Source organism: Armigeres subalbatus, unplaced genomic scaffold, assembly GCF_024139115.2.
Source record: "Armigeres subalbatus isolate Guangzhou_Male unplaced genomic scaffold, GZ_Asu_2 Contig171, whole genome shotgun sequence".
In the NCBI taxonomy this organism is placed as follows: Eukaryota; Metazoa; Arthropoda; class Insecta; order Diptera; family Culicidae; genus Armigeres; species Armigeres subalbatus.
Genome location: NW_026942517.1, coordinates 1,646 through 26,645, shown reverse-complemented (window position 1 = coordinate 26,645; position 25,000 = coordinate 1,646). Strand labels below are relative to the sequence as shown.

The 25,000-nt window shown below is 39.3% G+C and overlaps 1 protein-coding gene across 1 annotated transcript; it reads right to left on the bottom strand.

Moving 5' to 3' along the window:
* Nucleotides 1-1,872: 1,872 nt before the first annotated feature.
* LOC134203237 (ras-like protein family member 10B) lies at nt 1,873-23,682 on the bottom strand. Its single transcript, XM_062678117.1, has 6 exons — nt 23,565-23,682; nt 23,206-23,297; nt 22,408-22,506; nt 2,290-2,526; nt 2,017-2,130; nt 1,873-1,944 (listed from the first exon to the last, which is right to left on the bottom strand). The coding sequence occupies exons 1-6, from the start codon at nt 23,680-23,682 to the stop codon at nt 1,873-1,875; spliced, it is 732 nt and encodes a 243-aa protein (XP_062534101.1).
* Nucleotides 23,683-25,000: the final 1,318 nt, after the last annotated feature.

Genomic DNA, 25,000 nt, shown 5'->3' with positions numbered 1-25,000 from the left:
TTGGTTTGGATTGGTTTGGATTGGTTTGGATTGGTTGGATTGGTTTGGATTGGTTTGGATTGGTTTGGTTGGTTTGGATTGGTTTGGATTGGTTTGGATTGGTTTGGTTGGTTTGGATTGGTTTGGTTGGTTTGGTTGGTTTGGTTGGTTTGGTTGGTTCTGGTTGGTTTGGATTGGTTTGGATTGGTTTGGATTGGTTTGGATTGGTTTGGATTGGTTTGGATTGGTTTGGATGGTTTGGTTGGTTTGGATTGGTTTGGGTTGGTTTGGTTGGATTGGTTTGGATTGGTTTGGTTGGTTTGGATTGGTTTGGATTGGTTTGGATTGGTTTGGATTGGTTTGGTTGGTTTGGATTGGTTTGGATTGGTTTGGTTGGTTTGGTTTGGTTGGTTTGGATTGGTTTGGATTGGTTTGGATTGGTTTGGTTGGTTTGGATTGGTTTGGATTGGTTTGGATTGGTTTGGATTGGTTTGGATTGGTTTGGATTGGTTTGGATTGGTTTGGATTGGTTTGGTTGGTTTGGATTGGTTTGGATTGGTTTGGTTGGTTTGGATTGGTTTGGATTGGTTTGGATTGGTTTGGGTTGGTTTGGATTGGTTTGGATTGGTTTGGTTGGTTTGGATTGGTTTGGATTGGTTTGGATTGGATTGGTTGTGTTTGGATTGGTTTGGATTGGTTTGGATTGGTTCTGGTTGGTTTGGATTGGTTTGGATTGGTTTGGATTGGTTTGGATTGGTTTGGATTGGTTTGGATTGGTTTGGATTGGTTTGGATTGGTTTGGGATTGGTTTGGATCGGTTTGGATTGGTTTGGATTGGTTGGATTGGTTTGGTTGGTTTGGATTGGTTTGGATTGGTTTGGATTGGTTGGATTGGTTTGGATTGGTTTGGATTGGTTTGGATTGGTTTGGATTGGTTTGGAACTGATTTGGATTGGTTTGGATTGGTTTGGATTGGTTTGGATTGGTTTGGATTGGTTTGGATTGGTTTGGATTGGTTTGGATTGGTTTGATTGGTTTGAATTGGTTTGGATTGGTTTGGATTGGTTTGGATTGGTTTGAATTGGTTTGGATTGGATTGGATTTGGATTGGATTTGGATTGGATTTGGATTGGATTTGGATTGGATTTGGAATGGATTAGGATTGGATTTGAATTGGATTTTGATTGGATTTGGGGTGCATTTGGATTGGATTTGGGTTGGGTTTTTATTGAATTCGGATTGAATTCGATTTGAATTAAGTTTGCTGAGTTTCGTTTCGGCGAACGTCGAATTTTTAATCTCGTTCAGGTCAGTGCATAAATGAGTTCAAACATTTCATTATCTCTCAAATCCCTCAAAATCCTGAAATCGTTAATCGTGACGCGTCGAATGTGCTTTTGTGTTTTTTGCTAAATTTCATAATACATTTATTAAGAACTGTTGATCATTTTGAGACAAATCCCTAGTAACATTTTGGTTTTATGCTGGTTTTATAACACTGTTGAAGAGTAAATTATGGTCTTCAAGAGCGTTATAAAACTTGAAATTTTACTTGAGATGGACTTTAAGTAATTTTATTATTTATTTTCAAAAATATCCAATAATTCATAACATAAATATGATTTTGAAGGCGTCAATAATTCCTTGACACTTGTGCAGTTCATAACTGTTACGATGAACCAAGGAGTAACAACTCTTGGTTTCGCAGCACATTGAACACTCAACTGATGGTCGAAAAAGAAAATGTTCACCTTCGACCACATTGATTATTTTTAAACTTGTTTCCAAGCATCTATTCCTCAAGTCGTCGAGTTGTCCAGCGTTTCAAATGTTGGTCAAATCGTAGATTGATTAATTCAAAGAAATCTTCTTCTAATCGAACCGACCCGATACTTACTTTGCGGAACATTCGACGTAACCGCAGCGCCAGTGCTTGCGGACCAAAGTAGAGATATCCTTTAATTCCTGTTGAAGAAAATATGATACAAAATTGTTATTTGTACATCCTTTACAGGGTTTTAAAGCACAACAACCCACCTGAGTGTGCGGAATGGTTTCCGATACCAGATCGAGCTTGTTGCCCACAACCATAATTTTAAAATCACGATGATTAAAGCTTTCTAGAATTTGATCACGCATGCTGCGGCAGTACTGCAACGGAAATACGAAATAAAGCGAAAGTTATTCGCCTTTGCCATGGCTCCATTTATTCTCATTACGTGACGGGAATGCGCACCGCACTGGCGTTTCCCAGGAAAACAACAGCAAAGGACATTACGTTCCCCCTGTGTGGAGCAGTCAGTGACTCACCTGGAACGTCTCGAGATTGCCCATGTCGTACACGAGCACGTAGGTGTGCACCGTGCGGAGCCCCAGCGGGTGGCCGTTGTTCCACTCAGCGAGATTGTCGACGGGAAAGCGTCTCTGCGGTGGCACATCGATCACCATCAGCTCCCGGATGCATGTGTCGCATACCAGACAGCTGCGGTACACCGACCGACGGCTGGTGCGAACGTGAGTCTTCGGGAAGTCATGCTTGAAAAATTGCTGCAAATAGAATTTGAAACACGGTTAGCTCGCTCGGATGGGAATCGGGAATTGACTATAGGGAGCGTGTGCGACAAGCGCTAGTGCACTGCATGAACTGACAATGCACTGCGACCGCCGCGTTCAGGAATCACGGCTAATGTCGAGTGGTGATTAATTGAGGTGGAAAGGGTTACCGTCACAGAGGTGCATTGCTTTGAGTGATAAATTACATTTTTACATCGGTCATGGGTTGGTGTGTGAAGCACTAAATACCTAAAGTGGAATGCTATACCTACCGAATAGAGACAAGTTAAGGCTCAAAATTGTTTGTTATTACTTCTATATAAAACAGTGGTCCCCAGCAAGCTTACTATCTAGGGCCGCAAAGCAATTTTGAAGCGGGCCGCAGTACATTTGAGCGATTCCAAGCAACAGCATCAAAATTTAAGAAAATTTTTAATTCATGATTTTCTATTGAGTTGAAACTTTGCACAGTTTTTCAATTTCATCTAAATCGTCATTTTTCGATATCAAATCTTCATATTGAGTCACGACTAACTTTTCAAAAGGGTGTATGTGAAAATTGTTCAAAAATATTTAAAAGCTGCACAGCAAAAACGGAATGTTCGATTGTTATGATTTTTTCAGCAAAGTTAGACAACTAAATGGTGATTCTTAAGAAAATGTGCAAAGTAAAAAAAATTTTTTCCTTTAAAAATATCATTTTGTCACAAAAACTCAAATATCTCAAAACCCTATCTTTTTTCGAACGTATTTTTTTAGGAAAACGGTCCATTATATTAGCTATCTACCATAAAAATTTGGTGATGGTAAACTAATAAACAAAAAGTTATGACATTTCAAACATTTCACAATTTTCACATATAGTAAACAAAAAAATTTCCGTGTTTTTTTTTCAAGAGTCGCAGTTTGATGCTGATTTTATTGTTAAGGGCCTTGCGTGAGTTAAACAAGTTGTTTGTATGATATTCCATATTTATGTATTTATCGATATTATGTATATTATATGTATAAATATTATATGTATAAATAAATAAAAATGAATTAATATTATCCTAAGTATTAAATTAAATGTGGCAGTTACACAATGTTGTTATAGAAACTCTAAGAGTTTTGGGTTTGAATTTTGGTATGGGTTATGATATTATGAAAACAGTTTATTAATACTTATTTTTATTTATTTTTATTCAAATTTTTAAAATATCGAACACTTTTGAATTATTATCAGCACAGTTTGAGTATAGTTTTGCTTTAATTTTATTTTCCGACAATGGAATGAAACAGTGAAATTTTTGGGTTCCTTGGATCGTTTTCGCGTTATTAAATTGCTCGCTGAGCTCTGAAGCCTTTATTTCGTACTCTTCAGTAGTAGTAAAACAAAATGATAATTTGGTTAAATCTTTTTCTTTTCTACGATTTGCCCAATCAAAAAGTTCTTTCGCAGTTTTAATTGGATGCTCACGTTCTTTGGCTAAACTTGCTCTTGTGGCCATGCGCTTTATTGTTCCTCCAATAGCATCACAAGGACCTTTGCCATGTGATGTAGCAAAAAATGCCATTCTGCATCAATTCCGTACATTGATTTAAATTGACATAGGCTCGAAAATTCTTACGATTTTTGTACTGCGACGCTGCTCCATCAGACATGAAATATATCTTTTTGACTTCTTTATGCTTATCAACGCGTAAAAAGTTAATCATTTTTCAATGAACAAGTTTACGGATACTGAATCGTGTCTTAAATCTTCGGAAATTATAATAAAACTTAAGTGTTCAATTTGCGTACTTCCATTAAAATAAATAACGAATGGATGAATTGTAGCTTGTTGTACGTTCCAGTGATGGGACTGCACTTCATCTTGCAATACAAAGCTGTAATTTTCAGAAAAATCACAAATGACTAAAAATTCACCATTTTGTAATGTATTTTTCGTATTTTTAAAAAGCTGGATTGTTCTGTTTTAATGCAATCGTGAGGATTAAACTTTCTAATTTCAAGCAAAAATATGACACAAACTCATCTACAGGTTTTACAATAGTTTCTATGTCACACCTATCCGTGGTCACCCATTGCTCAAATGATAACTGATCAATATATTTTTCTTCAAACTCAGCGAATAAAGTATTTTCCAATGATGAAGAATCTGGACAATCCGAACAAGATCGTAGATAGCAATTTGATGTTGTATTTTCACACAAAAGACTACCAGTTAACATTTTAATATCCTTTGTTAAATTGATTCTTTTCAAACTATGTAAAATAAGATTAATATTCTCATGGGTTGTGCACACACACATTATGTGTTCCTGAATTGGAAAGAAGCTTACATTGCCTTGGCCGAAGGCTTGCAAATGAGGAAAAACCTATTTTAATATTATCGTGAATTTCCTTGAAGCGTGTGTACGCTTCTTTCAAAGTCGTCATCATTAATCGTTTTTGGATTGCTTGACGCTTTCCATCTTTTTTTACTGATACATAATCTTTTTGACCAGGCATAGCTCGACTAACTTCATCATCTTCAAAATATTGAACTACTATTTCTTTTGTCTCATCTGTTAATGCAGTACTAGACCTAGTATTTTGGTTGAAAGACAGTTATTCTTCAATTGTTTTGCCTCTTTTACTGTATTTCTATTGGTTTTGAACTCATCAATGGCATCCTGAATAGACCACGAACTTGGCAGCATCGACAAAATCAATAATTTTTCTTTCCTTGTCGTGGCTGCATTCGAGAACCTTTCCTTCATATTTATAATTACCTGTACCTCATCGTAGTCTGTATTTTCCACATCATCAGGTCCTAATTTGAAGAGGTTTCTTCGTACAGCTTCGTTTATTTCACGGTATTTTTTCTCCGGGTAATAAACGTAGTCCATCTTACTCCATTTAATCGGAGTCACTTTTATCCCAGCTATGCCCTCGTTAAAGCGTTCGATGTTGACCTTTTGGATACACTCATCTTCCGATTGATTTGTTGAAACAGATTTCGCTGATGGTACGGTGGCAAGGCTCTCAGCACTTAATACTTCTGGTAATTCCTCAGTTGTTGTCGATACATCTGGCAATTCCTCAGTTGCTGTCGCTTTCGAACTTCCTGCGCTCTGCTCAACCGATGATATACAGATTGCTCTTTTGTCAACGTTTAGACGGCAGGACGTGCAAATGCGTAAATTTGTATTCAATGTGGACATTGGAGCATAACCAGTCGCTTTCAGTTTATCTATGGTGCTTTCGGTGAGATTTCGTAACTCTTTTGAACACTTTTTTCCATCAAACGGCCTACAACAGTTGAGAAAGCGGCTACTCATGTTGTTCGTAATATTTCAATAAACAAAATCACTTTTAAGTTTTTACTGACTAGTTTGGTGTCATTTGCTTGACTGAAGAAAAAAATTACTATAAGATCTTTAACAACCTTAGTAGTAGTAATTTTTTGCTTTTTCGTGAACATTGTCATGGTATGTACCTATCATGCATTTGTTGTTGTTGAAGATACCCGTTTCCTCCCGATCATAAAGTCTATTTTCTAAGAGCTAATTTTTTGCAGGTAAACTATAGACGTACACGAGTATATAAATCTTTGATTTTGCAGCTTTTGTCTTAAAAATAACATTTCTGATATGTTTCTATCAACGTTATTATCAACAGGTTTCAACACTATTAAAAGAATTTTTCGCCAGTCACGTGCAATGAAAATTATGACACTATCAATACTTTTGATCACAACACTGGATCGTGTCTAAGTTTCTTATAGATGCTGTGAATAATTAAATCAAAATATCATGAAAACAACTTGTTTAAATCACGTCCCTTAACAATAAAATCTGCATCAAACTGCAATTCTCGAAATAAAATATTTTTTACTAAATGTGAAAATTGTGAAATGTTTGAAATGTCATAACTTTTTTGTTTATTAGTTTACCATCACCAAATTTTTATGGTAGATAGCTAATATAATGGACCGTTTTCCTAAAAAATTACGTTCGAAAAAAGATAGGGTTTTGAGATATTTGAGTTTTGTGACAAAATGATATTTTTAAAGGCAAAAAAATTTTTTTTTTACTGTGCACATTTTCTTAAGAATCACCATTTAGTTGTCTAACTTTGCTGAAAAAATCATAACAATCGAACATTCCGTTTTTGCTGTGCAGCTTTTTAAATATTTTTGAACAATTTTCACATACACCCTTTTGAAAAGTTAGTCGTGACTCAATATGAAGATTTGATATCGAAAAATGACGATTTAGATGAAATTGAAAAACTGTGCAGAGTTTCAAATATTTTCGAAATGGTCGCTCAGGATCGACTGACATGCCCCCGTGGAATGCCTCATTTGCGTGATTTGTTTTTCATTTCATGTAAAATTTTACAGTTTGATCTAAGTGATTTTCAATATCTATTTTACATTTCAATAAAATTTGTTACGATGAATCTTCTTCAAATAACATATATGTAAAAACATTTTATTCCACGGGTTTTATCACGGTAGCTGGCTTTTAGTTTATACTAACAAATAAAGAAAAATCTTTTCACAACAACAATGTTTTCAGCGTAGTTTAGAGAAAATATATTAATTTTTTTCCCGAATGATCATATGTCGTCTGATTCTAAGATTCTGATTTCTTGTTGAAGGATTATTGTTCCCACGCTATCCAAGCCGTTTTTGGGTTAGGCAAAACACCAGCGATTTCAATCAATATTGTTCTCTGATGGCCTCTGCACACTTTCACCTTTTATTAAGCAAAAATTTCATACTTGACGATTGCTTACGATATCTTTCAGTTCTATTTTTCTTTGCTTTCGATTGCTCCCTTCTACTTTGAGCTTAGTGCGTATGTACTCACCGATAAAAGCCAAAGAAAAATTCAAACAGAAACCTTTAATTCATCAGCTAATCGGAGCAAGGAAAAAATCTTGACTTTGTTAAATAATTTAAAGAACCATCGTTCGAGGGTTCTTTTGACAAATCGGTGCTACCTTGGACATTTTGAACCAATAATTGTAACGTAAAAAACTCTCAAATTGCCATTATCATTTTGGTTTCGTGTTGATAGTTGTATGACAACTTTCTGTTTCAACTTTTGTATTTTTCCCGCTTAGTTTTTTTTTTTGAGAAAATCAAAAATCCAAAGTAGCCTCCGGATTCAAAAGATGCCTTGCACGACAGTTGATATTTAGCTTATTTTCTGGAGTTAAGAATAATGCAAATTTAAATTTTGCCAAACCCTAACATTCGTTTGACCAGAAGTTCAACATTTAAAGTTCCCCCAAACACACGCGACGCGATTCTATCGCTTGGCGACAGCGATTCTGTCGTCGTTGGTATGGAAGCGTAAATAAAACACTGCCTGCGGCGACCCAACGATAGAATCGCGGCGACTAGTTTTCGCCGTCGCGGCGATGAAATCGCTTAGGTCTGGGAGAGCCTCTAGTTCGTTTGAATCTGCGAAAAATGGACGAAGTTGCTATTTCCATAGCCCGGGCAATACCAACGATATTGTTTGCTGTTGGCCTACGTAAAATCTATGAAGTGATGAATTTAATTGATCATGATGGTGCTTAAACATCGTAATGATGTGAACTAGGAGGAAGGGTCATTTGGCCGAAACCCATTCGGCCGAAAGCCATTTGGCCGAATGCCACTAGGTCGAACAGACCATTAGGCCGAAACCCATCTGGCCGAAAGTCATTTGGCCGAAAGGGTCGTTTGGCCGAAAGGGTCATTTAGCCGAAAGGGTCGTTTGGTCGAAAGGGTCGTTTGGCCGAAAGGGTCGTTTGGCCGAAAGGGTCGTTTGGCCGAATGGGTCGTTTAGCTGAATGGGTCGTTTGGCCGAATAAATGAGGAGTGTCACTTCTCATTCTTTCCAGATTCTCACTTCTCATTCCTTCCAGAGTCTCACTTATCATTCCTCATTTATCACTTCTCGCTGTCGAAAGTGAGAAACGCAAAGTGAGTAGTGAGATGTCTCACTACTAGAGGTGTGCGCTGGTCCAATTTTCGTCGGCGGCGGCGTTTGCCAGAATTTTGGTCGGCAGCGGCGGCGTTTTCGGCGTCACGCCGAAAGCCAATTGAGCCGGCGGCGTGAATCGGCGTGGTGATTTTTTATTAAGTTGGTTTTTTTTTGCATTTTTTCGGGATATTTTCAAGACATCAAAAGAAGAATCTTTTGAATTCCGCATAAAAAATCTAATGAACTTCTCCAGAAAAATCTCTAACTTTTTCCAAAGTTTGAAAAATATTTTCGGATTGTTTGAAGTTTCGAGAAAACTTTAAAATTACCAAGCTCTTCTGAATTCCCAAGTTAAATTGCTTGGAATTTCAGCAGAAAATTTGTCGCAATATTTATGAGAAACTTCAGAATTTTCACAAAAAATGTTTTTAACTTCTACGGAAATTTATGAAAAGTTCCTGTTGAGTTTCTGTTGAGTATTCTTCCAAATTTGCACAGAAAATTAATGATAATTGTAATACAGTGCGGCTGGTAGAATGGGTGTTTTACCGTTGGCTTTCTCAGTCTAGAATAATAAAGACGATAAAACAGTCAATTCTTAACAATTTCTGCGGAAGACTCTAAGGAGTTTTCGAAAAAAATCTCTGGAATGTTCAGGAGAAATTCTCCATAAGTTTAACGGAAACTTCTTTAGAATTTCCGCGGAGGATTGTTCAAAATGTTTCAACAAAAAATTGTTCAGAATTATTGGATTTCTACGAGAAATTCTTTGTACAGTAGACGTTCGATAACTGAAAGTCATTCAACTGCAATGCTTTTAATTGCATTTCGAAAGTTACATCAGTTATCGGACAGCTGAGCTTCAAAACGATGCCAAAGTCGATGATAGCTGCATAGCGGTGAACAATCAGATGCACTTCTATTTTGACGACGTCTTACAATTGTTTGATTTGTTTATCGAACGCCATTAGCTAACTGAAACGAAAACATCTTGCAGTTATCGAACGACTAGTGTACTGTCCATAAGAAATTATTGTGAAATTCCATTGGCCGAAAGCCGTATGTCCGAACTGGTAGTTTTGCCGAAAAAGTCGATTTCCCCAACAGGTCGTATGGCCGAATGGGTCATCAGCCCATATGGTCGTTTGACAGAATTTTTTGGGGCAGCAAAATAAAATTTCCATTAAAAATTAGAAATTTTCCATAAACAATTAGGAAATTGCCAATAAAGAAATCAGGATATGAGCAATAAATAAATATAAAATTTCAACAAATAAAACCAAACTTCCATAAACAATTAAGAGTTTTCCACAAAACAAAAATAAATAAGCACTTTTAAAAGCAAAAATAGCAATTATAAAAGAAGAATTTTCCATAAAGAAATGAAAATGTTCCACGAAAAAAATACGAAATTTCCATAAATAAATCAATATTAGCAATAAACAATTACAAAATTTTCCACAAAATTAATATATTTTTCCCATAAAAAAAATAAAATTTTACACAAAATGATCAATAAAGAGCAATGAAAAAATATGAAAATTTCCATAAAAAATACAAGAAAGCAATAAAGCTGATGAAATTTTACATGAACTTTGAACGCTTTTAAAGAAGGGGTCATCTATGAAAAAAAAACAGTTTGAATGCTTTTTTTATATTTCTTTATAAACATTTTCTTATTTTTTATTGTTCTTTATTGATCATTTTGCGTAAAATTTTTATTTTTTTATGGGAAAAATATATTAATTTTGTGGAAAATTTTGTAATTTTTTATTGCTAATATTGATTTATTCATGAAAATTTTGTATTTTTTTCGTGGAACATTTTATTTTTTTTATGGAAAATTCTTCTTTTATAATTGCAATTTTTGCTTTTAAAAGTGCTGATTTATTTTTGTTTTGTGGAAATTTTTTGATTGTTTATGGAAATTTTGTTTTATTTGTGGAAATTTTATATTTATTTATTGCTCATACCCTGATTTCTTTATTGGCAATTTTCTATTTTTTTATGGTAATTTTCTAATTGTTTAGGTGGAGTATTTATTTTAGTCATTTTTTGGCCGATATGGTCGTTTGACAGAATGGGTCATTTGTCCGAAAATATCGTTTTGGCCATAACAGGTCATACGGCCAAATGTCAATAACTGAATGGGTAATCAAGTCCAAAATATCCACCCGTTTGGCCTAATGACATTTATGTTGAAAAGGCCTTTTGTCAAACGACCGTTGAACGAAATTTCGTAACCTCTCTACTTTTAAGTCAACACAAAATCCCATTAAGCCGAATTGAACGTTTATCCGAAACTGTTACCAAGTCAAAAATGGTATGACCAAAAATGTAGTTTGACACATTCAGCCGAACTGGTAATTTGGTCGAAAAAATCGTTTTTTTGCCAAATAGATCATTTGACCGAAAATGTCGTTTGGTAGGAATGGTAATTTGGCCCGAAAATGTACCTTCTGCAAAACAACCCTTCTGGCCGAACGGCATTTTCTGTCAAATGACCTATTCGGCTAAACGTCTTTTTTAGCAAAACGATCAATTCAGCCGAACGACACTTTCCAAAGAAAATTGCAGTAAGGACATTTTTGGCCCAAATGGTTCTTTCTGCCAAATGACATTTTTTACCAAATGGTATTTTTGGTCAAATGATGTATATTCGGTCAAATGACTTTTTCATCCGAACGGCATTTTCGGCCAAAAGACCTGTTAGGATCAAATATTCCTTTTGGTTGTACATCGCTTTCGGCCAAACTAAATTTTCGGTCAAATCAGTTTTGATCCGATAACAGTTTCCGTGATTTACGAGACGAGCCAGCCTTGGGCTGAAAGTCAAGTTAATAAAGAAAATAATAATAAAAAAGTTTCCGCGAAACTCTTTGCTAAATGGTACCTGGCTAGATGTCTTTTGGCCTAAGTCCAGTATCGACTTCAAAATAGAGAAGCCACGGAATTTTGTTCAATTGTCAATTGACGAAAAGACTATTTCGCTAAACAAGTGGCCATTTCTGACCATATTACCCGTTCAGTACTAGGTTCAGTCATTCAAATTTGGCCGTATGACCCCGTTGGACCAAATGACATTTTTGACCATATGGCCCATTCTTTCAAAAAACTTTTTCTGCTAAATAGCATTTTTGGAGAACGATCGTTTCGGCCAGACAACCTGTAAGGGCAAACGGCTTTTTCGGCCAAATTACCAGCATTCGAGCATTTTTCCGATGTTTTCAAGTTGGCTATGCCAAACTAGCCGTCTTTAGTGATGAACTTCTCCTGCGAAAAAAATCACTCTAATAAAGGATTAAAGACTAACCGTCTTAATTAATCTAAATTGGAGAAAGTCAACGTTAAAGCATCTCTTTTCTTCTTCTTCTTTTTTCTTCTTCAATTTCTTCTTCTTCAATGGCTCTACATTCCAACTGGAACTTGGCCTGCTTTTCAACTTAGTATCCTATTAGCATTTCCTCAGTTATCAATTGAAAGATTTTCTATTGCGGCCATTGCATGAGTATGTATCTTGTGTGGCAAGTACAATGGATACACTATGCTCAGGGAGTCGAGAATGTTTCCAACCCGAAAACATCCTAGACCGGACCGAGAATAAACTCGCCATCTCCGGATTGGCAATCCTACGCCTTTCCTTGCAAGGCTTCTGGAGGCCCCATCTATTTTACCAGTCACAATTTACTGTGTGAATTTCAAAGAATACTCAACAGAGACTCAATAGCAGGCTTGGCATTGGTCATGACAGTCATTAGTATGCTTAGGTTTTTCTCCTATTGATCGTCGTCACCGAACGCAACGTTAGCAATCATATCTCATACCCGAGATCCATAACATCACGACCAAAAAACCACTGGTAACCATAATAACCGACTAATATGTTTTCCACTTTTTATCGATGTAGGTATTCATAACTTATGTAAACTAGAGCTCGCACTAGTTCAATTCGCCAAGGAACTAATCTATATAAACTAAAACTAGTATATATCGAGATAAGGATCAATTAAAAATTAAAATAATTACAGCTAAAAAATGAAATTTAAACAAGATATTGTATGGAATTTTTATGTAAATAATTGGTATCTTCACGAAAAATTCTCTGGAGTTTCAACGTAATGTTGTAGAGATCTATCAGGTAATTATACGAAAAATGCAGTGAATCTTCGGAGTTTCCACTTAAAATTTGAATCGGCGTGGAAAATTATAGATCAGCGGCGTGACTAATTTTAAACGGCGGCGCGCCGATGCAAAAATGTCGGCGGCGGCGGCGTGCCAAAAACTGTCGGCGGTGGCGGCGTGGTGCTGCGACGCACACCTCTACTCACTACTAACGTCACGCTTTTCACTTTTTACAGTGAGAAATGAAAAATGAAGAAAGAGAAGTAATACGTCTCACTCCTCACTTCTCTTTTCTCATTTCTCACTTCTCACTGTGAAAAGTGAGTAGTGCGAAGTGAGTAGTGAGACATCTCACTACTCACATTTTACAGCGAGAAGTGAGAAATGAGGAGTGAGAAGTGGGACGTCTCACTACTCACTTTGTGCTTCTCCCTTCTCACAGTCAAAGAGACACAACACACGGATTGGGTCAGTAAAATCGCTTTAGTCAAGCGTGGCGGTATAGAGTCGGATTCAATTCGTATTTGTTTGTATCCGATTCAGCAGAACAAGGCTCTTGAGCGACCAAACTTTCAGTTTACTACGATCGACGAAATATTGCCGGAGCTCGGAAAAGCGAAGGTGTTCTCCACGGTGGATGCCAAAAAGGGTTTCTGGCATGTGGTTTTGGATCATCCCAGCAGTCTTCTCACCACATTTTGGACTCCCTTTGGAAGGTTTCGCTGGACTCGATTACCTTTCGGCATCGCACCCGCACCTGAAATTTTTCAGATGAAACTTCAGGAAGTGATTCAGGATATCGAGGGCATAGAGTGCATTGCTGATGACGTTTTGATTTTTGGTACTGGAAATAATCTGCAAGAAGCGTTGAAGAGCCACAACGACCGTCTGAAGAAACTTCTCGTTCGTTTGGAGGAACACAATGTGAAGCTAAACAGGAACAAGCTGAAGCTATTTATGACATCTGTCAAGTTCTACGGGCACGTACTGACTACTCGAGGAGTACAACCAGATCAGAGTAAGGTGGAAACTATCAAAAACTATTCCAGGCCCCAAGGCAAGAAGGAACTTCAACGAATCATAGGAATGGTCGTTTCATTCCAAATTTGAGTTCCAATTTTGTGGTTTTGAGACGACTAATTTCAGACAAAGAATCTTGGGTTTGGACAGGCAAGGAAGAAGAGGAGTTCACCCGTGTCAAGTCTTTGGTAGCGGATACTCGTTCTTTGCAGTATTATGATGTTACTCAACCCCTGATAATCGAGTGTGATGCGAGTTCTTTTGGCTTGGGCACAGCTGTTTTCCAATCTCATGGAGTGATCGGTTACGCGTCTCGTACCTTAACATCAACAGAAAAGAATTACGCACAAATAGAAAAAGAGCTTCTCGCTATTTTCTTCTCGTGCGTTCGATTCGATTATTGTGGGTAACCCGAGGACGATCGTAAGGACGGACCATAAACCGTTGGTGAATGTTTTCAAGAAGCCACTATTGTCGGCTCCGAAGCGGTTACAGCACATGCTGTTAAACCTACAGCGTTACAACTTGGAGATTCAGTTTGTGAAAGGAAAGGAAAACCAAATAGCGTCCGAGTTCCGATGACCTTCTTAATAGCGTGCTTGAAGCACTTCACGGCGGCTTCCCACAGACCACCAAAGTTTGGCTACCTTGCTGGGATGTACTTAAATCCAATTTCCCCATTTGCGGTGTTGCCAATGTCACAGATTATGAGAACCGGTCGTTCTCGCCGGGCGGTGAAGTGTTTTAGTGCTGCCAAAAACGCCTCAGTTGTGAGATCAAAGACTAATTCAACATAAACTGCCTTTGTTACGAATACCGCATCGGAGCACTTCTGCAATGAGGGTAGGAAACCAAAAACGGGCCGCAGTAATCCACACTGACTTTCAGGAATGGCGGTGCCGGTGTTACCCTTCCTGGTGACAGTTCGACCATCAGCTGTTCTAAACATCTTGGTCTCACCCGGGAGCAGGTAACCCATTTGTGAAGAACTGTACGCACCAATTTTCAAATGTTGGGGACCCAGAGTCTTCCTCTGGCGCTTTCGATGACGACTTGTTGTCCGGAATGAAACAATTTCACGTGGTAATGGCGGATTACCAACGTGGCGAAAAGATTACGTGGATCAATGATCATTGGATGCTTCCGATTTTGCGAAACAGTTGAATTCCGGAGCCAGCCGCCAACGTGGAGTGTACCATCTTGTAGTATGGGGTGGAGTGATTATATTCTAGAGGATCCTTTCATCAGACTTGAAATCTCCTGGAGAAAGCATTCCCTAGTGACATTTTGGTTTTATACTGGTTTTATAATACTCTTGTAGAGTAAATTATGGTCTTCAAGAACGTTATAAAATTTAAAATGTTACTTGGGTTCTTCTTTGCGGATAGGTGAATTAGAAGCAGTAGAGCATCTCGTATTCTTGGGTGCTGATGTAGCCGAGTTTCCTGGAGGCTTGGTTCGTTCTTTACGAGTTGTGACGGAATCGACGTAATAAAGCCACCAGTCTAACGAGAGAAAATAGTGTCGACCGTGGCAAGAATATTGCGCTTGGTTGTAATGACTCGCAGTGGCAGGACAGAGCAGATTTCCGTTTTTCAGGAGAGACTGGATCAATCTGTTCAACGCTGACATCAGAAGTTGCAGGCCAGATGCTTTGACCTTGGTGCAACCAAACAGGTCCGTTGAGCCAGAGTGGCTGATATTCCTCGCGAAAGACACACTCTTGGGTTATACCCAACCCATCGTGGAATGCTAATGGTTTCGAGAGAACTATGGTTCCGTCTGTTGTCCAACCATATGGCTTGAGGGTCTTTTGGGAGCGAGTCATCCCAGTTCAGTGCCATCTTCCACAGTATCTGGATAAAAATGTTAGCTTCGGTGATGACTGGACCTATTAGACGTAATGGATCTGAAGGCTTGGACGCGTCGGAAATCACAACTCGTTTTGTAACCACCGAAGTTGTATTCCACTCGGGCATGGTGAAGCGGAAGTTTTGGTGCACCAGACAAGGCACAACGTTTCCACAATTGATACTGGAGGCGAGGAATCCATTTCAAATTCCGCTCGATGGATACGACGATCAGGATTCAACTCACTTAGCACCTTTTCACAGTTGGGGCTCAACTTGCTTAGTGTGAACCCAGCGGAGTCTGTGAGGGCAATTGTGTCTTCGACCAGCCGTTTTCCTTCTTCGGGATTTTCGACGCCAGTGATCATTTCTGTAGTAGATAAATGTTACAGTTCGAAAAAAATAAAATAAATGGTTAGATTATTCTTTCTGTGCATGGTCATCATTGTCATCAAGCTGGAAGTATGAATGATTATGATGGTCTGGCTGAGAACGCTGAGTTACTTGTAACTGTGTTGAAAAAAAGATTGCGCTGATCGTGTTTCAGCCACTCACGACGACCCGTCTCGATTACGCAGGTTGCACAAGCAGGAGTGAGAGCTATTAATGTATTTGGAATGAATTGCATGTAGGCTGTGAGACAGGGAAAGCATTGTTTGAATTTTCATTGCGATGGTTTTTGGTCGAATTGAAAGAAGAGAACGTAGATTGGGTATGTGTGTGCATGAAAGAGTGGAACGATTTTCGGTCGGTTTCAAGTGTCGTTCATGGTCTGGAACTCAGACTACGAATGAAGAAGCAGAGAGCGAGCTTCTGGGTCATTCTGTTGGCTATTTTAGAGGCAGTAGCACGTCTCAGTTTTTTCGTGCGGATGATAATCGTTTGATTTCCATCCGAAGTGGTAAGTTTAATAAAAAGTTACGACAATTGGCGCAGCGAAAGCTCCTTGGTGTTACGTTTTTTTACTAATAGGTAAGTGGTATTCTACAAAATAAATGAAAGATTGAAGAGGAGCATTAGGTCTCCTGAAGAGAAGGGGGCAAGAGGACCCTCAGGATGAAATGTGGAAATAGGAACATTTTGGATTCCTATTCAATAAAAGAAATATTGAAGAGGAGCATGAGGTCTCCTGGAGAAAAGGGGGCAAGAGGACCCCCAGAATGAAATGTGGAAATAGGAACATTTGGATTCCTATTCAATAAAAGAAAAATTGAAGAGGAGCATGAGGACTCCCGAAGAGAAGGGGGCAAGAGGACCCTCAAGATGAAATGTGGAAATAGGAACATTTTTGGATTCCTATTCAATAAAAGAAAGATTGAAGAGGAGCATGAGGACTCCCGAAGAGAAGGGGGCAAAAGGACCCTTAAGATGAAATGTGAAAAAGGAACATTTTGGATTCCTATTCAATAGAAGAAAGTGTTCGGTTCCGAACGTGTAATTTTTGTTTATACTTTTGTGTGTTATCTATATGTATGAAATTTGCGATAATTGATTCGAACCTATGATTAGTTTAGTCTATAGATGTACATTAAAATAGTACCTTTCCCTTAAATCGAAAACAAAAAATAAATTTGAATTCAATCTTGCAATTAACAAAGCAAGCTCTGCCCACCAGGAACAGTTAGGTTTTGTTGTATTGGCGTTGCCATGGTAATGGGTGGAGCTTGGAGATTAGTTTAATGTCCATCTGACACACACACATTCAAACAATTTAACTATAAATAACCAGGCACTTTCGTGCAGAATTTTGAATTTTGTATTTGACTGTCAACGAATATACATCGAGAGGAAAAGCGAACCCGGAGTTTTATTCTGCTACCAGACCACCATCCAGATCCAGTTTCTACTGCGCTGCTGCAAGAGAACCGATTGCTGCTGCTGATCCACTACCATACAGTCCACCCGTTCTGCCGCTCATCGGAGCATCGTTGGAGGAATCAAACAGTCAAGAATTGTCCGTTCGATACGATCCACATTAGACCTCACCAGTGGTAATCTGATGTGGACACCGTTTCGACTGCACACGGACAATCTGTTGCTTTCCTCAGTCAAGATCCCCGCTGCTGGAGCCTCAACAAGAAACAACATTGTATCCCAGCGAGCCGATCCATTATAAGACCCTTCCGGTAATCTTTCGTGGATATCGGTTCGCCTTGCACATGGATTACATGTTGTTCTCTGGCCTGTTGAGTGTTAGCCAGTAGCAAAATTTTGACTGCACCCCCGGAAGGAAGAATCCGTTTCCCGTTTCCGTTTATGACGTTGTGCACCGCACATTGTTGGGTCCGTTTCCGTCTAATTCGTGACGTTGTGCACCGCACAGAAAGATTGAAGAGGAGCGTGAGACTCCCAGATTTTGATTTCGTATTCAAAAATTGAAAACGATTTGGATTGGATTTGAATTGGATTTTAAACGGATCTAGGTTGGTTTTGTTAAATGGATTTGGATTGGATACGGATTTGAAATGGATTTAAATTTGAATTGGATTTGGAATGGAAATAAAATGGATTTGGATTGGATTTGGATTGGATTTAGATTGGATTTGGCTTGGATTTGAATTGGATTTTAAACGGATCTAGGTTGGTTTTGTTAAATGGATTTGGATTGGATACGGATTTGAAATGGATTTAAATTTGAATTGGATTTGGAATGGACATAAAATGGAATTGGATTGGATTTGGATTGGATTTGGATTGGATTTGGATTGGATTTAGATTGGATTTGGATTGGATTTGGATTGGATTTGGATTGATTTGGATTGGATTTGGATTGATTTGGATTGATTTGGATTGATTTGGATTGATTTGGATTGATTTGATTGATTTGGATTTTATTTGGATTGGTTTGGATTGATTTGGATTGATTTGGATTGGATTTGGATTGGATTTGGATTGATTTGGATTGATTTGGATTGATTTGATTGATTTGGATTGGATTTGGATTGATTTGATTGATTTGGATTGATTTGATTGATTTGGATTGATTTGGATTGGATTTGGATTGATTTGGATTGATTTGGATTGGATTTGATTGATTTGTATTGATTTGGATTGATTTGATTGGTTTGGATTGATTTGGATTGGATTTGGATTGATTTGGATTGATTTGGATTGATTTGGATTGATTTGTATTGATTTGGGTTGATTTGGATTGGATTTGGATTGGATTTGGATTGGATTTGGATTGAGATTGGTTTGGATTAGATTTGGATTGGATTTGGATTGGATTTGGATTGGATTTGGATTGGATTTGGATTGGATTTGGATTGGATTTGGATTGGATTTGGATTGGATTTGGATTGGATTTGGATTGGATTTGGATTGGATTTGGATTGGATTTGGATTGGATTTGGATTGGATTGCTACGTCGGCTACAATGCCGACCGATTACGCAGTCTTTCCTAGGCAGATTCAAGATGAAACGACCATCCAAGTCACGGGTAGTGGTTTTCTTCAACAACTCCTCACATGCACGGAATAGGTGCTGGCTAGATGACAGCTCTCGAGATCCCAGAAACGAGTACGCTGTTCTTGACGGTCGGACATGGAAAAAATACAACCCAACCGAAAACGGTGTTTGGGAATGTTGCACCGTTATCGCTGAGCCTGTACCTTCCTTCCTGCAGCAGGCCGATTACCATATCGATGTCCAACGTGTGGTAGAACTCAGGATCAGCTAATACGATGCTATCCGGCAGATTCCACTGGCAAGTTTCGAACCCTTAACATGGGAGTGGAATTGTCAACTTCGACAGGACGTTAAACCGCATAACTTCCTCGAAACCCGAAATGCTATCGAAACGTGGGCTGATTGTTCCGCTCACAGCTTTCTTCGACACACTTCCCGTATTACCGACGCCCTTCACCGGAGAATAATTCGGGAACTCTTCAAGCTTCATGCATCGACAAAAGTCGGATGTAACAAAACAATACTGCGAGCAGGAATCGAGCAGTGCTCTAGAAAGCATCGAGCTTCCGCTGACATCGCAGATCCTCATATTGGTCATGGAGAGTACAGAGTAGAACTTGGCGTGTGGAGGTCTTGGTTTATGTTGATAGATCTTGACGACACGAACCTTTACTGCAGTTCCGGACAAAATGACCTGACGATAAGCAGTTCATACACAAGCCATTTCTCCGAACTGCATCGTAGCGCTCCGAGATCTTAAGCTTCAGAAATCGCTTGCATGAAGACACAAGATGAAATGGTTACGAACAAAAGCAACACCGACCACTGGACTTAGAAGAATGGCTGACGCATAGCTTTGGCTTCTTGATATTGAGGCAGACGGGTTTACTCCATCCAACTGATTGAAGAACCGCACAGTGGTTCTTCAGGAAGTCTATCACATTTCGGTAGACGGATACTTCCTTGGAGTTGTGCGATGACTCCCAAAATCGAATGAAAATATACTGTTGTCAATGATCATTGTTAACATCCTTGGAAGGTGTATCCACGCTACCGTCACTCGTTGACACTCAATCAGCTTGTGTTTAATCGTCTTAATAGCCATATTGCAGTGTCGTGCATAATCGTGCTCCAGCAGCCGTCGGTATTCTGCCCCCTGCAACATCTAGATTTTTTTCTCAAAGTCGCTGATTAGCTGGCTCATCGCTTCGAAACTCTCCTTCCGCATCAGCTCAATCCTGAAGATTCCAGGTATGACTTGACGATGAGCTTCTGGTTGTGGTAGCGATTTTCAAGCGCGGTTCACGCTACCGGATAATTGGCAGCATAAAGCTTGACGAGAACCATTTACGGATTGTCAGGGCACCAGTGAACCGGACGCCCTGCTTCACCGGAATCGCAGAACTGACTTCGGCACTTGGCTGGTTGGCGTCGGTTTCAGAGAAACTTCTACGCCAGGAAATCCTCTGTCGGAGTAGGCCATCGGGGACTAGACCGAGTAGACTGCGAAGTATTAGATGTTTTATGAGTACATCAACGATAAGACTAAGGAGTGCTGTCCAATAGTACAACAGACTGACTTTTTGCACACGGATAGACAGACTCAGTTATTCAAGCTGAGACGATTATTATATAACACTATAGGTCTCCGAGCCTTTTTAAAAAAAAGTCCTTTTTTGACTATTATCTTTCGGTACAACTTTGTTGTACGAGGAAGGACATTGGTTTTGTTGCTAAAAGTGAAATGCGCATTATTGAAAATAAATCGGTTCCTTTCAGAAACACTTTTTTACAAGAGATAGTTGACCCGTAAACTACGTAGAACAGTATGGAGCATTATCCTACATTGCTGACATTTTAATTGTTAAATACAATAGAGTTTAATTGCACCTGACAAATAGGATAGAAATATCAAAAGTTATGCTCATTTTGAGGTTTTTTCGATAGACTCGGAAAATATGCATGCTTATTATTAAGTTTTATGGCCGTTACAAATATTTAACAAAAAATATGTTTTTTCTAGTCTCCGATAGGTGAAGGGGGGATTATAAAAAATACTAAAATTAAAAAAAATCATAACACTTCTCGGATTTATTAAACAATGTTTTAAAAATCCTCAACATTTCCGATTATTTTTGTTGCTCCCTCAAAATATAATGTTTGGGAATATATTTATATATTTTTTAAATATTTGTGAAAACAATAATAATCTTTAATATTATGTTTTCGCGTGGGGAATTTCATCCGAAAGTGATTTTATGGTCCTTAAATACCAAGTGATATGATCGGAATCCATTTAATCTCGATGAGCACAGCTTCGCGAGTTAATTTTAGTTTGACATTGCGAGTTTCGTTGATTTCCTGAGGCTTTCGGTGGTGCATGATTTTGCCCGTCATCAGTGAATTGATCCCATTCAGATATCCAACAAAACAAGCAAGGGGAACGAAGAAGATCATGGAATTCGTATATATACTATGCACTTCGATGGAATATATGGTGAGCTCGTTTCATGCTTTCTATTTCAACTCCTTTCGACTCCGATCCATTACAGTTGACCAATTATTCCTCTTGTTTATTAAATATTGTATATTGCATTTTTGAGATTTCTTCATATAAATTCTAACCCCACGGTCTACAATGCGTCCTATCAACAATCCTCATGCAACGGATCAAATATATAATTCAACATCTTTTGATTTGCAATCCTATGTCTTTGCAAACAAGGCATGACATAATATTCATTATATTTATTGTTAATATTGTATTTTTGTTATTAACCGTTCGTATTTGTTACATTTCTTACATTACTTCTATTCCAAATAGCGATATTTGCATGAATGGATGATCCCTTGATTTAACACTTCAAACTTGACTGTAGTATTCATTATATTTTTAAAAAAATATTTTTGTTTCCCTAGCTGCTAGCACATTACTGTTCTTTATCTATCCGTTCTTCATTGCTTAATAAACTTGAAAAAAAAAATCGTAAAATTCAACACTAAATACGTACAGGGCATCGTTCGCTGCTATTGCCGCGGATATTGTGGGAGTCCCAGATATCCGGTTCACGCTTTAGTTGGCAACGGTGGCTCTTCTCGACCTTCTACTTCCTGAGTAGTTAGTACGAATAAGGGCGTCCTTGTGAAGTTTTGCTGTACCTGTTACGAACAACTAGTACATCCCATTCCCCACACTTTCTGAAGAAACCTTTCATGCTTCAGAAGTGATTCCTTTTTAACGTACTGGTCTTCGTAACAAAAAGGGCACCATTACGGAGCATGAGATCTGATCAAATTATTCGTAGTACTACTTGATCACCGCCCCCAGTTGGGTGAGGAATAGAGGATGACACACACACACATATATTTTTTAAATATTTGTATTGGCCTCAGGATTTAAAAATAAACAAACAAATTTAATAAACTGTTCATATCAACCAAATCTCAGGGGTTCATAGAATTTTGAATAATTTGATTCTGTCATTGCCTGTATCGTGTCTGCGTGGTGCCCGCTGAGGAACTCACCTGCAAAATACTAGTGCGACCAACGCCGGAGGCCCCCAGAAATGCCACCTTGAGGGGGCCTTGCATCCAGGGGGGTTCCGGTCCCTCCAGAGTGATCCGCTATGCTGAAATACACTTATTTTGTATTCGGATTTCCATATCGATCGATAAAATTTTGTTGGGCTTATTATTGCTACTACTGGTGGTGCTAGTGGTGGTATTTTTGGTGGTGGAGGTGGTGGTTGTGGAATTGAAATTTCGACTACTGTTGTTGTTATTATTGGAGTTATTGGTTTTATTGGTTGTGGTGGTGGTGGTAGCGATGATGGAAGGACTGACGGCGGCACAGAGGGCAATTAGCAATCGCAGCACCCGTCCTGCTGGGGATGCTGGAGGTGGTGATGGTACTACTATTATTATTGCATCTAATATTGCTAAGATTACCATGGTCGAGCATCAGTTTATTGGAATTGGTCGGCGAGAGTCGATTCCACATTTTCACGACAAACTTGATTAGGCTAATGGCAAACACTTTTTCGCACTGTCACTTTTGCTGGGCGTCGTGATTGGGGCTGGCTACCGGCTGCTGCTGGATAAGTTTTCTATAGTTAGGAATGGCACTTTTCGATTGGCTTACGATCTCCCGCTTGGTGTAGCTCCCCACTTCAGCCAGTTTAATCACTTTCAACTTTCCAACATTAACTCGTTTCCAACAAGGGGTTCAATCGACACACTTCTCGATTGGTTTTATCACTGTATACTTTAGAACTATGTCGTGCCACTACTGCTGAACTGCTACTCTAGTTATCACTAATCCACTTCGAATATTTTACTGTCCTCCAGCACCATTTTATTGACGATGTCCTTTACGACGAGTGGGGTGTCCGTTTCGGTGACGGCCGTGCTGCATACTGAAATGTGGAAAGGATACAGAAAACAACATAATTATCATGTATTCGATTCATTTTCTTCGATGCTACGCGAACTGGATGGAGAGCTGCCTGGGAGCGAGGCAATTAATTCAACCACGCGAAGCGCTTTATTGTACTTTGATGTTTGCAGCGCTGAGCCACAAGTGTTTTTATTGGAGCGTATAAATTGTAAATTGTGGGACCCATGAGTGAGTATAAATTGTATATTTTCTGACGTAGGCTTTGTTTAAAGGGAAGGAATCGAACCTTGATGGCGCAAGTAACTGTCGATGGGGTTTCCAGTAGCCTTGCCATAGGATTGCAAATCCGGAAATGGCGAGTCCGATCCTCGGTCCGGTATAGGATGTTTTCGAGTTGGAAACATTCTCGACACCCTGGACATAGTGTATCCATTGGTCCACTGTTTGTAATATGTCCTGTCCGTTGTCTTAAGCTAGGTGTAAAGTATTCAGTTTGTACGATCTCTATATAAAAAATAACGAATAAAATAATAATAGCAAATCACCTCACAGTGAAAATCGTCCACAGCCCAATGCCCTCTTGAAAGGAGACTTCCGAGCCTCTTGAAAGGAGGCTTCCGAGCCTCTTGAAAGGAGGCTTCCGAGCCTCTTGAAAGGAGGCTTCCGAGCCTCTTGAAAAGGAGGCTTCCGAGCCTCTTGAAAAGGAGGCTTCCGAGCCTCTTGAAAAGGAGGCTTCTAAGCCTCTTGAAAGGAGGCTTCCGGAGCCTCTTGAAAAGGAGGCTTCGAGCCTCTTGAAAGGAGGCTTCTGAGCCTCTTGAAAGGAGGCTTCTGAGCCTCTTGAAAAGGAGGCTCTGAGCCTCTTGAAAAGGAGGCTTCTGAGCCTCTTGAAAAGGAGGCTTCTGAGCCTCTTGAAAAGGAGGCTTCTGAGCCTTCTTGAAAAGGAGGCTTCCGAGCCTCTTGAAAAGGAGGCTCTGGAGCCTCTTGAAAAGGAGGCTTCCGAGCCTCTTGAAAAGGAGGCTTCCGAGCCTCTTGAAAAGGAGGCTCCCGAGCCTCTTGAAAAGGAGGCTCCCGAGCCTCTTGAAAAGGAGGCTTCCCAACCTCTTGAAAAGGAGACTTTCGAGCCTCTTGAAAAGGAGGCTTCCGAGCCTCTTGAAAAGGAGGCTCTGAGCCTCTTGAAAGGAGGCTTCTGAGCCTCTTGAAAAGGAGGCCAGAGCCTCTTGAAAAGGAGGCTTCCTGAGCCTCTTGAAAAGGAGGCTCTGAGCCTCTTGAAAGGAGGCTCTGAGCTCTTGAAAAGGAGGCTTCTGAGCCTTCTTGAAAAGGAGGCTTCTGAGCTCTTGAAAAGGAGGCTTCTGAGCTCTTGAAAAGGAGGCTTCTGAGCCTCTTGAAAAGGAGGCTTCGAGGCCTCTTGAAAAGGAGGCCTGAGCCTCTTGAAAAGGAGGCTTCTGAGCTCTTGAAAAGGAGGCTTTGAGCCTCTTGAAAAGGAGGCTTGAGCCTCTTGAAAAGGAGGCTTGAGCCTCTTGAAAGGAGGCTTCTGAGCTCTTGAAAGGAGGCTTCTGAGCCTCTTGAAAGGAGGCTCTGAGCCTCTTGAAAAGGAGGCTTGAGGCCTCTTGAAAAGGGAGGCTCTTGAGGCTTCTTGAAAAGGAGGCTTCTGAGGCCTCTTGAGAAGGAGGCTTCCGTGCCGCCTCTTGAAAAGGAGGCTTCCGAGCCTCTTGAAAGGAGGCT

What these genes read in the sequence shown, in the direction of transcription:
- LOC134203237 (XM_062678117.1), bottom strand. Translation starts at nt 23,682, where the DNA reads ATGTTTCCAACTCGAAAACATCCTATACCGGACCGAGGATCGGACTCG. An exon ending in CAGTTACTTGCGCCATCAAG is followed by an intron (nt 23,298 to 23,564) that starts GTTCGATTCCTT and finishes TCCACATTTCAG; the next exon opens with TATGCAGCACGGCCGTCACC. An exon ending in AGGACAGTAAAATATTCGAA is followed by an intron (nt 22,507 to 23,205) that starts GTGGATTAGTGA and finishes ATTTCAGCATAG; the next exon opens with CGGATCACTCTGGAGGGACC.